Source organism: Equus asinus, chromosome 11, assembly GCF_041296235.1.
Source record: "Equus asinus isolate D_3611 breed Donkey chromosome 11, EquAss-T2T_v2, whole genome shotgun sequence".
Classification (NCBI taxonomy): Eukaryota; Metazoa; Chordata; class Mammalia; order Perissodactyla; family Equidae; genus Equus; species Equus asinus.
Genome location: NC_091800.1, coordinates 28,327,067 through 28,339,855, shown reverse-complemented (window position 1 = coordinate 28,339,855; position 12,789 = coordinate 28,327,067). Strand labels below are relative to the sequence as shown.

Here is a 12,789-nt window from a genome sequence, read left to right as displayed (position 1 = left end):
AGCGCAAAACAGAAGACAAGCTCTCTGCTTCCTCACACGCTGCGGGCAGCTCTCCTGGCTGAGAAGACTAAGGATCCAAGAGATGAATCATTGAGGTAGGCAAATTCTCTACGTTCCTCTGCACGTTTTCAGGCCTCTGTCTGCGCCTCCAGACTTCTCTGTCCCAGGGGTGTTCCCTTATCCTCGCCCCACTGAGCTCTTGCCTCCATGCTCCTGCTCTTCCCGGGCTCTATGCCTGGGGGCAGTGTGTCCAATCCTGGAACTCGAGGCCCTGCTGTCGCCTTCCTCTGGCTATGTCCCTCCCCACAGGTGATGGGACACAAGCCAAAGGGACATGCCCATCAGAAGCCTCCATCCTTCCTTTTAGATGGTGCCCTGTGTACCCCAGAATTCCCCGCCCAGTGGCCCTAGATCAATTCCAGGAGCAGCTGACGACCTTTCCCTTGCTCCAATCTTCTGACAGTGAACTGTGCTAAGGCGTTCTGCCCACCAAGGCCAAGGGGCAGCTGTGTGTGGGATGCAGCCAGGGGTGCAAAGAGAAAGGGGGCAGACCTCACCCATTCATCAGCTATCCCTGAGCCACCATGTGCCAGAGCAAAGCACCAACGGTCTGAGATTTAGAAATTCAAACCTGCCCTCCCAGGTCCTGATGAAGGTAGATTCATCATGGTAGCAGGATATAGCATATTTTGTTTAGTTTTTAAATATTTAGTTCTGTGGCATGTGGGTCTGCATTTGTTTTCTTGTATAAGCTCTGCAAATTTTAGCGGTGGGCTTTTCCCCTCCTGTCTCCCTCCCAACCTCACCCAATTTTCAACATGTTGTACATGGACACACACAGACACACACACACAGACTCTCTCTCTCTTCTCTTTAAACTCTGATATCTGCTTCTATCCCATTATTCCACTGGAAACAGCTCTCAGAACTCTTCGCAGTCATTGATCCTATTTTTTTGTTCTCAAAACTCTCTTGGGCAACCCTCCTGGTGGCATAGTGGTTGAGTTCGAGTGCTCTGCTTTGGTGGCCTGGGGTTCTCAGATTCAGATCCTAGGTGTGGACCTACACATCACTCATCAAGCCATGCTGTGGTAGCATGCCACGTAGAAGAACTAGAAGGACTTACAACCAGAATATACAACTATGCACTGGGGCTTTGGTGAGAAAAAATAAAACTCTTGGAGCCCCTGACACAGGCCCTCCCCTCCTCTTCCCTCACTTTTCCAGCTCCTGAAGATGACTCTTATAGAGGTTCTTGCCCAGGCCTTCTTCCTCTCCTGGGTGATCCTACCCATCCCTACCCCAACTCAGGGACTTCAGGCCCCTATTTTTCTCCAGACCTTCATTCTTAGTTGACTGCCGAGCTTTTCCATGGAAGCCTCGCTGTCAGCTCAAACTTCTCCCCTACACGTGTCCAACCTCTTAGTTAACATGCTACCTTCTTCCTAGTCAGCCTTACAACCTCCATTATCTTCTGGGGCTCCCCCACCCCACTCTCCAGGCTCAACAACCTCCGACTACTGTGTCTCCTCAATGTCCTCCCCACAGGCTGGGATTTGGGTAAGATGAATGAGGCCAAGTTGGACCAGTGGAGGGTAGGGTCCTGTCTCTAGTTGAAATTTTGATATTTTGTTCATCATGGAGTTTTTTGACCTTGATTTTTTTAAATATTGCGTGAAAACATGATTTCTCTTGAATATTGGCTTTTGGGGTCTCCCTTGAATTTTATGCCTGGGACGAGCGCCTCGATCACCTGCTAGGTGTCCCCTGCTTTTGCAAGCATCCTTTCCTTTCCATTTCTTCTGTTGCAGGCCTAATTCAGGACTTCATCACATCACTTGGTCAGCCTTCATTTCCTGCTCTGATCCGTCCCACACCCAGAGCCAGCATTATATTCCTTATTAAGTGTAGGTTGAGTCATGACCCTCTCTCCCTCAAAATCCTTTGAAGCCTCTCTGGCTCCAGTAGAGCCCAAACCCCTTCATGTTCATTGGGCTCCGTGTTCTGGGCTCTGCTAACCTTTCCGGTTTCATTCCCAGCCACATCCCTCAGTTCCATGCTGGTCTACTCGGCCTTCCCCCGAGAAGCCCATGTTTCCCACCTCATGCTTCTGTTCTGCTCTTCCTCTCCTTGAGCTTCCTCCCTCCCTTCTCTTCAATTTGGACTCTAGCTGAGCCTTCAGGGATCCATGATTCCTCTTAGAGTCCCAAGTGGAACCTGTCACTCCTGCTGTGCTTTGTTCTTCAACTTTAGAACTTATGCGCTCTGACTTCTATTTTCCTCACCCGTTGCCCTGGCCCTGCCAGCATCCCTAGGGGCGACTGTAAGCACCTTGGTTTCAGACTCCATGCCTTGTTCTCTGGCCCCAGGGCTGGACAACAGTACTGCCAACTTACTCTTTGGCACCTTCAGCCTCCAGCTGGAGTCTAAACTTTAACAGGTACTCTGGTTATCCTCTTCCTGGCCTCTGTAACGGATCTTTCTCCACAGCAACATGGATCTTTCCCATCATCCTGATGGATGTCCCAGTGATGCCTCAGACCTGGTTTGAAGATGGAGTCCTGTTCTAGACTGGCTCCCCATCTCCTAGGACTGTACACTCGAAATACCTACAGCAAGGGCTACAAAGGTGACCTGCCCACAGGTCACTCACAGGCAAGGTTATTCCATAGGACGTTATGACAGCCTCTACTTAACAGCCTCTCTCACCCTCTGAGGTCCTCCACATGAAGCTGGGCTTGGGCAGGGCCGTTGGAACCTGTACCCCTGTTCCATGCAGTGAGTGGCCCTCCCACCATGAGTGGGGCCAGCAGTGAGGACAGTGTGGGGCAGGAACAGGTGCCCTCACTGTCCCGTGACAATCCTGCTCCAGCCCTCGGCAGACAACAAGGGAAGAGAGGGGACTTCTTAACACTCACAATCAAGGCCTCACTCAAGATTTATTTGAAGCTGTATTTCAATTTCTGTTACATCTGAAAATCAAGATGATTCATCTGCTTTTTAATGTGAGGTAACAGCCACCTTCCCCCACCCCCTCCACCAGGACTCAAACCACCACCTTCCAAGTTCATGGCTGTCTCCCAACACCTGAGGGTAAGCAGCCCCCTCCAACACTTATGAGCTGAGGTAGGAGAGGCAGTAGTGTGCAGTTGCTATTGCTCTGGGCTTGGGGGATCTCTAGCTATACAGACACCCACAAATCTACAGAAAGTATTGGTTTTTATGTCATCGTTATCCTTCAGAATCCGTTTTCTGTGTCTTGACGCCTGAAGGTAAGAGGTCCAAAACTTGCAATGTATCTCACTTGCCGAAAATTATGCCAGTTCTTCTACACGTGCTACTTAATCATCATTTAACCCCCCAAACAACCCCAAATGGTAGGTATATTCATTTCCTGGGCTTGCTGTAAAAAATTACCACAAACTGGGTGGAACAAACCTATAGGAATTTATCCTTTTATGGTTCTGAATGCTAGAAGCCCGAAAGCAAGATGGCAGCAGGACTGGTTGCTTCCGGAGGCTCTGAGGGAGAATCTGTTCCACGCCTCTCTCCCAGCTTCTGCCAGCAATCCTGGTGTTCTTTGGTTTGTAAAGCATCACTCCAATCTCTGCCTCCCTCACCGTGTGTTCTCCCGGTGATTTCTGGGTCTATTTCTCTGTCCAAATTTCCCTCTTCCTATAAGATCATGGGTCATTGGATCAGGGTCCACCCTAATCCTGTATGACCTCATCTTAACTTAATCACATTCTTAAAGACTCTATTTCCAAGGTCACATTCACAGGTACCTAGAGTTAGAACTTCAACATAACATTTTGGGGAACGTAATTCAACTCACAATACTAGGTATTGTTCTAGTCCTCATATTAAACTGAGACTCAGAGAGTAATTTACCAAAGATATAGAAAATAGGTGGGATAACTCAGTTTTCATTTGTAGACCTAATCATTACCACCTATTCGGCCCTCACTTGTACCAGGCCCTCTACTGAGAGCTCCATTTCCATTTCTAATCCTCGTGTCAACTGTATATACTTATTACCCCCCATTTTACAAATAGAGGCTCAGACAACTTAAGAGGCTTGCCCAGAGTCACCCAGGTAGGAAGTGGCAGACCTGGGAATCAATCCAATACTTCTCACCCAATCAACACCCCAGTCTTCTGGATGGCTCACCCCTCCTCGCTCCACGTCCCTTGGTATAACTCCCTACCTGCAGCTGCGAATCATGACTCTAAAGGATGTGTTACTAGAATTTCCCAAGCGAATACTGTAAAGGCAGAAAATTAATCACTGTGATCCCAGCACTGCAAGCTGATGCCTCACGGTGGCTGACGTCTGATGAGAAAGCCCAAGTCTTCATCTTCCTTCCGGCAGCCAAGGAAGAGTTTGCACAGAAAACTAGGCAAGGGGTAAATCTCATTAGAAAGCAATAGATGTCACAACTAATTATTTCCCTACAGGGTGCTGCACGGGGGCTGAGGTCACTTCTCTGTTCTAACACGTACCTCACTGGGAAGGAGCCTCAAGTACCGCGGTGGGGAGGAAGCGTGTCTCAGCCAGACCCATAGAGTGGTTACCTCATCCTTCCTCAAAATAGAGAGTCAAAAGCATCACTTCCTGGTAACTGCTGTGCACTCTTCCTCAAATCAAAGATGTGTGTGTCTCTCTTTCTTTCTCTTACACACACACACACACACTCACCAGTGCCTTACAAACACAGCAGCAGGAACACAGAGCCCTTCAGACAATGCACAAGCCACAGCAACTTAAGTCAACACAAGGGAATGTTGTGAGCAAGCACTCAGCCCAATGTCAGTAGGTCAGCTTTGACCAGCACTTACAAATCAAAGTTGGTTTGGTTTAATTGTCTCAAAAGGATACCACAGAAGAAGCAGGGGCTATGAACACGGCCTTTGGAGGCAGGCAGACTCAGATGCCAATCCCAGCTCAACCATGCATGCACTGTGGGAACCTAGGTAAGTTATTTCTCTTCTGTAAACCTCAGTGTCCTTACCTGTAAAATGAAGACACTCACATGAACCTCATAGAGCTGTTATAAGGAACAGAAACCTGCCACCCCAACCCTTGATGCCCAACAGGGAATGTAAGCTTATAGGTAAGAATAAAACATTGTTTTGAATTTGATCTTATTTATCTTATCACGTGTGCCTACATTTCTATTTAAAAGAGACCTGGCTTAAATAACGAATGGGAGCACAGCTCTGGCAGAGGCATGTGGGATGGGAGAACAGGTGACAGGATGAGAATTGCTAGGAAACACTCATTTCTTTCATGTGCTCAATAATATCCCACTGAAAACACACACACACGCACACACACGGAACGGATGGGGTCCAGGGATGACCTGGACCGCTTTATTGCCTGCCTGTGCTGTTTGGAAATTGACTCAGAGCTGGTTTAGTTAGGACATGTGAATTCTGGGGGATATGATACCCACGCTCCATTCAAGATGTGACGGGAAAGCACCCAGCCCCAGGGCCCTTTCTCAAGTAGGTCAAAGTATATAGAAGGTAGAAGGAAAAAAGGCTCAGGTGTTTCAAAAAAGCATATAAATAAAAAGAATATTAGGAAAATGAAATTCATAACAGTTTAGGGATTCAGCTACCCTTTTTAATTACTGTTTATGATTTCAATGTTATTACTAGAATCATATTGTTCGTTAACAGTATTTTCCCACAATTTAAGTCCAAATACCTTATGTTCAGTTTTATATCAATGAGACAAAACCCTAAAGCGCAGGGATGAAGTTCTGCTCACCCGTGCATCCCTTGACTTAGTGTGTGGAATAGCGATGACAAACACAGGTTTGATTTGTGCCATCTGAAAGAGCGCCATCTAGAGGCAACAGCTCCAAACGGCACCTCCACGCACTGCTAAGCAACTCAAACGCATCTTGAAATAAACGTGACTGCCGAAGTAATGTGTACTCTCTACACAAACCCTGCAATAAGTGAAATCTGTAAGACTGATACAATTACAAAATGGCATTTAGTCAGGAAAAAACCCTGAGCAGACATTTTTGGTTGCATTTTTGTTCATTGAAAGTACCAATCCGTTTCACAAAACAAGTTTTACAGGAAGAGGAACTGAATCTTGTCAGTTACGATCCATAAAAAATAAGCTCCAACATTAGCTAAATACAACTTTTCAAATACAATTTAAGAATTATCCAAAAAAAACTATTTAAAAAAAACAGTAGCAGCAAAAACATTGAACATTTGTAAACAAAACCACCAGTAACAACCCTTCGCTTAATAATAATCTTCATTCTTTTAAAAAATTAAATATATATAATAAAGAGAATATGGCCACTTGTTTTCTTAATATACAATAGTTGATATCTAAAACAATATTATCAATAACAGACACAAATCGGTGTGACAAGGCATGTTGAACAGTCTTTTTCACAGTACTCAGGGGCATCACATCGCCGTGGAGGGCAAACTTTCCAAAAGTCTTCTCCTAGCTGTGATCCTTGCACAGCGGGGGCACTCAGAGGACTGGAAACACTGCTTGTGAAAGCATGCTCTGCACACTGCAAGCAAAGGGGCACAGCCATCAGCAAACGGAACGTCTTGGTTTCTCACATATATACAGACACTCATCCCCATCCTGGGGTCTGAATCCGGAAGCCAGAGTCTTCCAAACAGAAACCAGGCAGGTTGACACTCAGAGGGATTATAACGTCTCCAGTAGGTCATGGACGTGAGGCTGAGAAAGCCTGGTGTAGCGGATGCTACAGAGCCTCCCAAAGACCATCCCGAAGCTGCTGAGAGTCTTGGTGGCTGATGGCTCAGGAGGGAGCATCCCTTCTGTGGAGATGGCCCAAACTAGAGAGAGCTGCCTTGCTCAAGGTCATGTCCCCTTGCTGGCACTGGCCTGCATCTGGTGACTGGTCAACATGGGATTTAAAGGCTCGGCTGGCCCCTTGTCCTCAATTCGGGACAGTGCTGAAGGCCATCTCCACTCCAGAGCTCCCCAGGAGAGGTGCTAAGCTTTCAATGCAACCACACCACCGTTCAGCTTCTCCCTCTGCCCAGGCCTGCTGCCTTCACATCCCCACAGGCATTGAGCCCAAGAACAGGCCCCAGTGAACTTTCTGCATGCAAATCCCTGCCTCAGAGTTTCTCTGCTGGGAAACCCATCCTGCAACACTGCCTGTTGGGTTGGGGGAGACAACACTGGAGTGGTCTAAGAGGAGGACCTGCTCATATCCAGGGGGAAGGCCGAATTCATTACCAGATCTCTCCCATGAAATCGTTTAGAGAGCATGGGATTTCCTCGGGCACTAATACAGTAGAACTGGGGTTGGCAAACCTTTTCTGTAAAGAGCCAGAGAGTAAATGTTTTAGGCCTTTTGAGCTATACGGTCTCCATAACTCAACTCTGCCACTGTCGTGCAAAAGAAGCCAGAGACAACACTTCAGCGTTGGGCATGATCCAGTTACAAACTGGGGCGCTGTAGCTTGCCCTGGGCTAGAAGTCTCAAGGCATAAGAAACACAGGGACCAGCTCCTCTCTCCAAATCCTGAACCAGGAGACATCACCGTCATCCCTGCCCCACCCGAACACTCTTCTTCATGCGCCCCAAACTTTATTCCTCCAATCCAACATACAAGCACACACCAACATCATCATACTTTAAAGAAACAATATTGTGCTTAAGTTATTAAGCTATTATTGAGCTTACGTTATTAAGGTATTAAGATACCTGAACATCTTCTACACATTGAAGTCTGAAATGGGAAGATGACAGCAGTACTCCGGCAAAATTCACAAATGAAGCCCTTTCCTTGACACAGCTGTAAGAAAAGTCAAAAAAAAAGTCTGCATTGGTGAGGTTTCTTTTGATGGAGAAGCTGAGTTACCACTTTTACAGAACGTTATAAGCATCAATTTTTCACTGTCCCTGATTCCAGCCTCTAGAAGGGATAGGATGTTTTATCCTACTGCTGTGAATGTAAATGTGCATTTGTTTCACACAGAGAAATTTCATATCAAGGTGGTTTGATGCACCAGAGAAAGATCCTGATTTTAAACATGTATTCTCAAACAATCTAATTTTGTTTCTGACAGCTGCACTGCAATTCTTCAGTCCGTCTAGACGCAGAGCTCCTGTTCCATTGGATCCTGAGTCCACATGGCTGTATTCAGCATGTGAGCGCAGACGGGAGTGGAGGAAGGCCCCAGTAGGGCTGGGTGCTCAGACTAAGAAGTCGCTTGGCCCAGGCTTGCATCCCAGCCCAGCCACCTAGCAGCAGGGCCATCTTGGCCTGTTACTTAACAGCTCTGAACCTCATTTTCCTCTCTGTAAATAGTGTTGCTAGCACTTCCCTCAGGGTTGGTGGGCTTAAATGAGGTAAATGCAGAACACCAACAAGGCCCTGAGCAGAAGGGACAGCTCAGGGACGCCCCTGCCCCAGGCAAACCCTCACCTCACAGCTGGCCACGTGCGTGAGCGAAGCTTTTAGAACGTCCTTGAGCGAGGGCACCAGCAGCCCTTTCTTGACCTTGACCAGGTCTTCCAGGGAGAAGAGGTGGAGCTCATCTGTCAAGTGTCTCGGCACCTGCTCAAACTCCCTTAATACACTGCCAGAGAGGAAAGGAAGAGGATTCAAAACTCTAAATCCCCAAGTCCAGCACGGAGCTTAAGACTCGTATGCATCCAACTGCGGGCTGGTCATAGACACTCAGATGTCCCAAAGGCACTCAAAACTGAATGCAACTTTCTCCAAACCTTCCTGTTCTCCTCCCGAATTCCCTAAGTCAGTCAGTGGCATCACCACACACTGCATTCCCAAGCCAGCCACTGCCTACACTGCACTTGACACTGGAGTGATGCCAAACCATGTGACTTCTCTGTCCTGCCTGGGGAGCTCGCTCACACTGCTTCCTCTGACCCCAGACCCCTCTTCTTCACTCCAATTTCTTCTTCAAGCTCAGGCTTTCTCTCCAGGAAGCCTTGCCTCCTGCTCTCTTCCCTACCCAACCCCTTCTGAACTAGATGCTGCCTCCTCTGATCCAGTGGAGCTCCATGTACACGCATCCAACACACAGTCCAGCAATGATTTGTTTGTGCTGACTCTCTCCCTGGACCTAACATGAGTCTTACCGAATTGTTTATCTGAAGCACAGAATGGATATTTAAGAAATTTTTATAGATGGTGAGAATTGTGGGTATTGTTACATGTTACCCACAAGAAAACTGAGGGCCTGAGAAGTAATTAGCCTGTCAGACCAATGCCATGAGGTAGATCTCAAGGCCACATGAATACAGAAGTCATGCTCCTCCCCAAGAAATCTAATTCAAAAGCAATACATCATCATTAAATAAAGATCAGAAATGGAAGGAAGATTTAAAACAAAATAAAATTTTTAAACCTATGATCTTATCTACTATATCAAGTAATCTTAACCCTTTGAGTAACCTACTTTTATTCTACTTAAAAATCTCTTTTCTGTATCTATATGAGATGAAGGATGTCAACTAAACTTATGGTGGTAATCCTTTCACGATATAGGTACGTCAAATCATTATGCTGTATACCTTAAACTCATACACTGCTGTATGTCAGTTATATCTCCATAAAACTGGGAAAAAATTAAAGGCATGAAAACAAATTAAAAAGTTACGATTTTTTTGCTAGTCTAGTTTTCCTAAAGAAAAAAACATCTCTATCGCTGTCAATGAATTCATGCCTATAGCTTTCTGGCCATGGCTTCCAGAAATTCCAGTCCTAGAAGTTTATCCTAAGGACATACCTATGGCTGTGGGCAGAGATTCAGCTAAAGCCTAGTTTTTTAAATAACAAAAGATATTAAAAATCTACTAGGCATTCAGTAATAGGACAATACTTAAATTAACACCACAGTACAGTATAGAATACTATACAGCCAATAAAAGTTCAACACGCCTCTCTATCTGGGTTATTAAGAGGCCATTGATATGCCCATGCTCATAGCAGCACTATTCACAATAGGCAAAAGACGAAAGCAACCCAAGATGGAGACATGGATAAACAAAATGTGGTCTATACCTACAATGGAATGTCATTCAGCCTTAAAAAGGGGGGAAATTCTGGTTCATGCTACAGTATGGATATACCTGGAGGACATTATGTTAAGTGCAATAAGCCAGTCACAAAAGGACAAATACTGTATGATTCCACTTATACGAGGTTCCTAGAGTCGTCAAACATATAGAGACAGAAAGCAGAATGGTGGTTTCCAGGGGCTGGCGGGGAGGAGGAATGAGGAGGTATTGTTTAATGGGGACACTATTTCAGTTTTTCAAGATGAAAAGAGCTCTGCGGATGGATAGTGGTGACGGTAGCACAATATTGTGAATGTATTTCACTGAACTGTACACTTAAAAAGGGTAAGACGGTGAATTTTATGATATGTGTATTTTACCACAGTTTAAAATAACAATGATAATAAAGGCCACTGGCTAGAGTTATTTCATCCTTATGCCGGCCCAATCTTCTTAATAAGTTAAATTCACCACTAGTGAGTTGGCCAGCTTAGTAACTTGAAAGAGAGGGTCTGCATTCCCATGGAGAGACACGAGATCATTGCTGTGCTCAGTGGGCCCGTGTGTTGGAGGAGCTGGACCAGGAGGCACACAGAGGATGAGCACGGTGACAAGGCTGTCAGTCCTCCCAACCCCCAGGCCCGGACTGCCCCAGCCGACAGCAGTACCTTTTAGCAAACCTGCAGGTCTTCAATAATTTCTTGATATGAAAAAGCTGCTCCTGGGTTTCCTAAGGTGAGAAAGCAAATAGAAGGAAAAGGTAAATGTGATAAATGACACTGGAAGGGTTTAAGTTAAATTTAAATGTTACTTCTAACTTGACATGCTACAACTCTATAAAACAAGCCTTTAAAGTAAAGTCTATATTGCAGGGTTCATGACTGAGTCCAGAGGGTCCAGGATGGACCCAGGTCTCGCAGAGCCTGAAGCTTACACAACGTTGGGGGCCTTCTTTAAGAAAAACACAAAACTATGTACAAAAGAGGGAGCTCCTGCCATTTTCAACAACATAGACGAAACTGGAGGACATTATGCTTAGTGAAATAAGCCAGACACAGGAAGAAAAAAACTGCAAAAAAAACCCTGTGGAATCTAAAAGTGTCAAACACATAGAAGCAGAGAGTAGAATAACGGTACCGGGGGCGGGAGGCAGAGGAACTGGGGAGATGCTGGTCAAAGGCTACACGGCTGCCGTCATGTAGAATGAATCAGTCTAGAGATCTAATGTATAGCACGATGATTATAGCTCACAACTCAGTACCCAATACTGGAAATTTACTAAGAGGGAAGATTTCAGGTGCTCTCACCGCCCACACAAAAAACATAACTATGTCAGGAGATGGATATGTTAATTAGTTTAACTAGTAATCATTTCACTATGAATATGTATATCAAATCATCTTGTATACCTCAAACATATACAATTTTTATTTATTTTTATTTTTTTATTTTTTTAAAAGGGGATTCTTTTTTTTTTTTAAAGATTTTATTTTTTTCCTTTTTCTCCCCAAAGCCCCCAGGTACATAGTTGTATATTCTTCGTTGTGGGTCCTTCTAGTTGCGGCATATGGGACGCTGCCTCAGCATGGTTTGATGAGCAGTGCCATGTCCACGCCCAGGATTCGAACCAACGAAACACTGGGCCGCCTGCAGCGGAGCGCAGGAACTTAACCACTCGGCCACGGGGCCAGCCCCTACAATTTTTATTTTAAGAAATAAATTACTTTTAAAAGCTATATATAAATGCAAAACTATGCATAAATCTAAAATTCGGTATGGGGCCTTGGAAAGAGCCCATGGAGGTGAGGGGCCTCGAAGCTTAAGCTCCATTGGCTTAGGGTGAATCTTCCCGTCAGAGGGTCTGTCCCATCCTGAGACAGGTGTGACGTGCACTTGCTGCCACAGGACCCTTTCCACCACTTGACTGGCTTCCCCCACAGGGTCAGCTGCTCACCCGCACTCTGTCCAGTTCCTTGACCTTGGCGTACAGGCTGTGGCTGACGTTCAGCAAATTGAAAATGGGTTGGTGCCATATGCTGTCCAGCAGCCGTTTGGAGAAATTGCTGACGTAGTACTTCCTGAAGTCCCACATGGTCAGGATCCGGGCAGGGATGCAGGACTCCTCATATGAGTGGCAGCAGTCACAGAAATATTTCCCCAGGTATTCACAGTACCGGAGCCGCTTCACAAACTCTGCAGGGCACACCGGAAGGTGAGGACCACTCCCTGGACCCTGAATACCCACCCTTGTCCCCCACACTGCCTCCAATTCCCACCCAGGGTTCAAGGCTCAGGTTGCTGTTTTCATGCTGCTAAAGCCATACTCGACCTCATAGCAGCTAGGAAAGCTCTGGCAGGGACTGGAGGCCCTAAATCATGGCCATTCGTGAGCTTTGCTTTCATGGACAGAGAGAAAGATATTCATTACAGCACATTTATAACGGAGCAGGGGAGCAATCTAAATATCCATTAAGAAGCAACTGATGAATAAGTATGGTGCACTCAGCATGAAATGCTGGAGAACCGATGAACATGTGGAAGAGCATGGGCAGTGGACATTCAGTCACAGGTATGTATCAAGCGATCTTGATTTTGCTTTTAAAATAAACATACACAGTCCAAAAGGATCCCCACCAAAAAACCAACAGCAAATACTTCTGGAGGTAGGCGACAGAAAATATTTTTCCTCTTTGCACTTCTTAATTTGCTAAAATGAACATGCATTGCTTTTGGAAAC

General features: G+C 45.8%; 1 protein-coding gene across 4 annotated transcripts in view; it reads right to left on the bottom strand.

Annotated features, from left to right (window-relative positions):
* Positions 1–5,586: 5,586 nt before the first annotated feature.
* RUBCNL (rubicon like autophagy enhancer) overlaps positions 5,587–12,789 on the bottom strand; it is a 40,585-nt gene continuing 33,382 nt past the window's right edge. For all 4 annotated transcript variants that reach the window (XM_014838903.3, XM_044779979.2, XM_014838904.3 and 1 more), the window contains exons 10-14: positions 12,007–12,245; positions 10,721–10,782; positions 8,455–8,608; positions 7,731–7,821; positions 5,587–6,554 (exon numbers count right to left, since the gene is read on the bottom strand). In XM_014838903.3, coding sequence (XP_014694389.1) covers positions 6,442–6,554; positions 7,731–7,821; positions 8,455–8,608; positions 10,721–10,782; positions 12,007–12,245 — 659 coding nt within the window. In that variant the 3' untranslated portion in view covers positions 5,587–6,441. The remainder of the gene's footprint in view (positions 6,555–7,730; positions 7,822–8,454; positions 8,609–10,720; positions 10,783–12,006; positions 12,246–12,789) is intronic.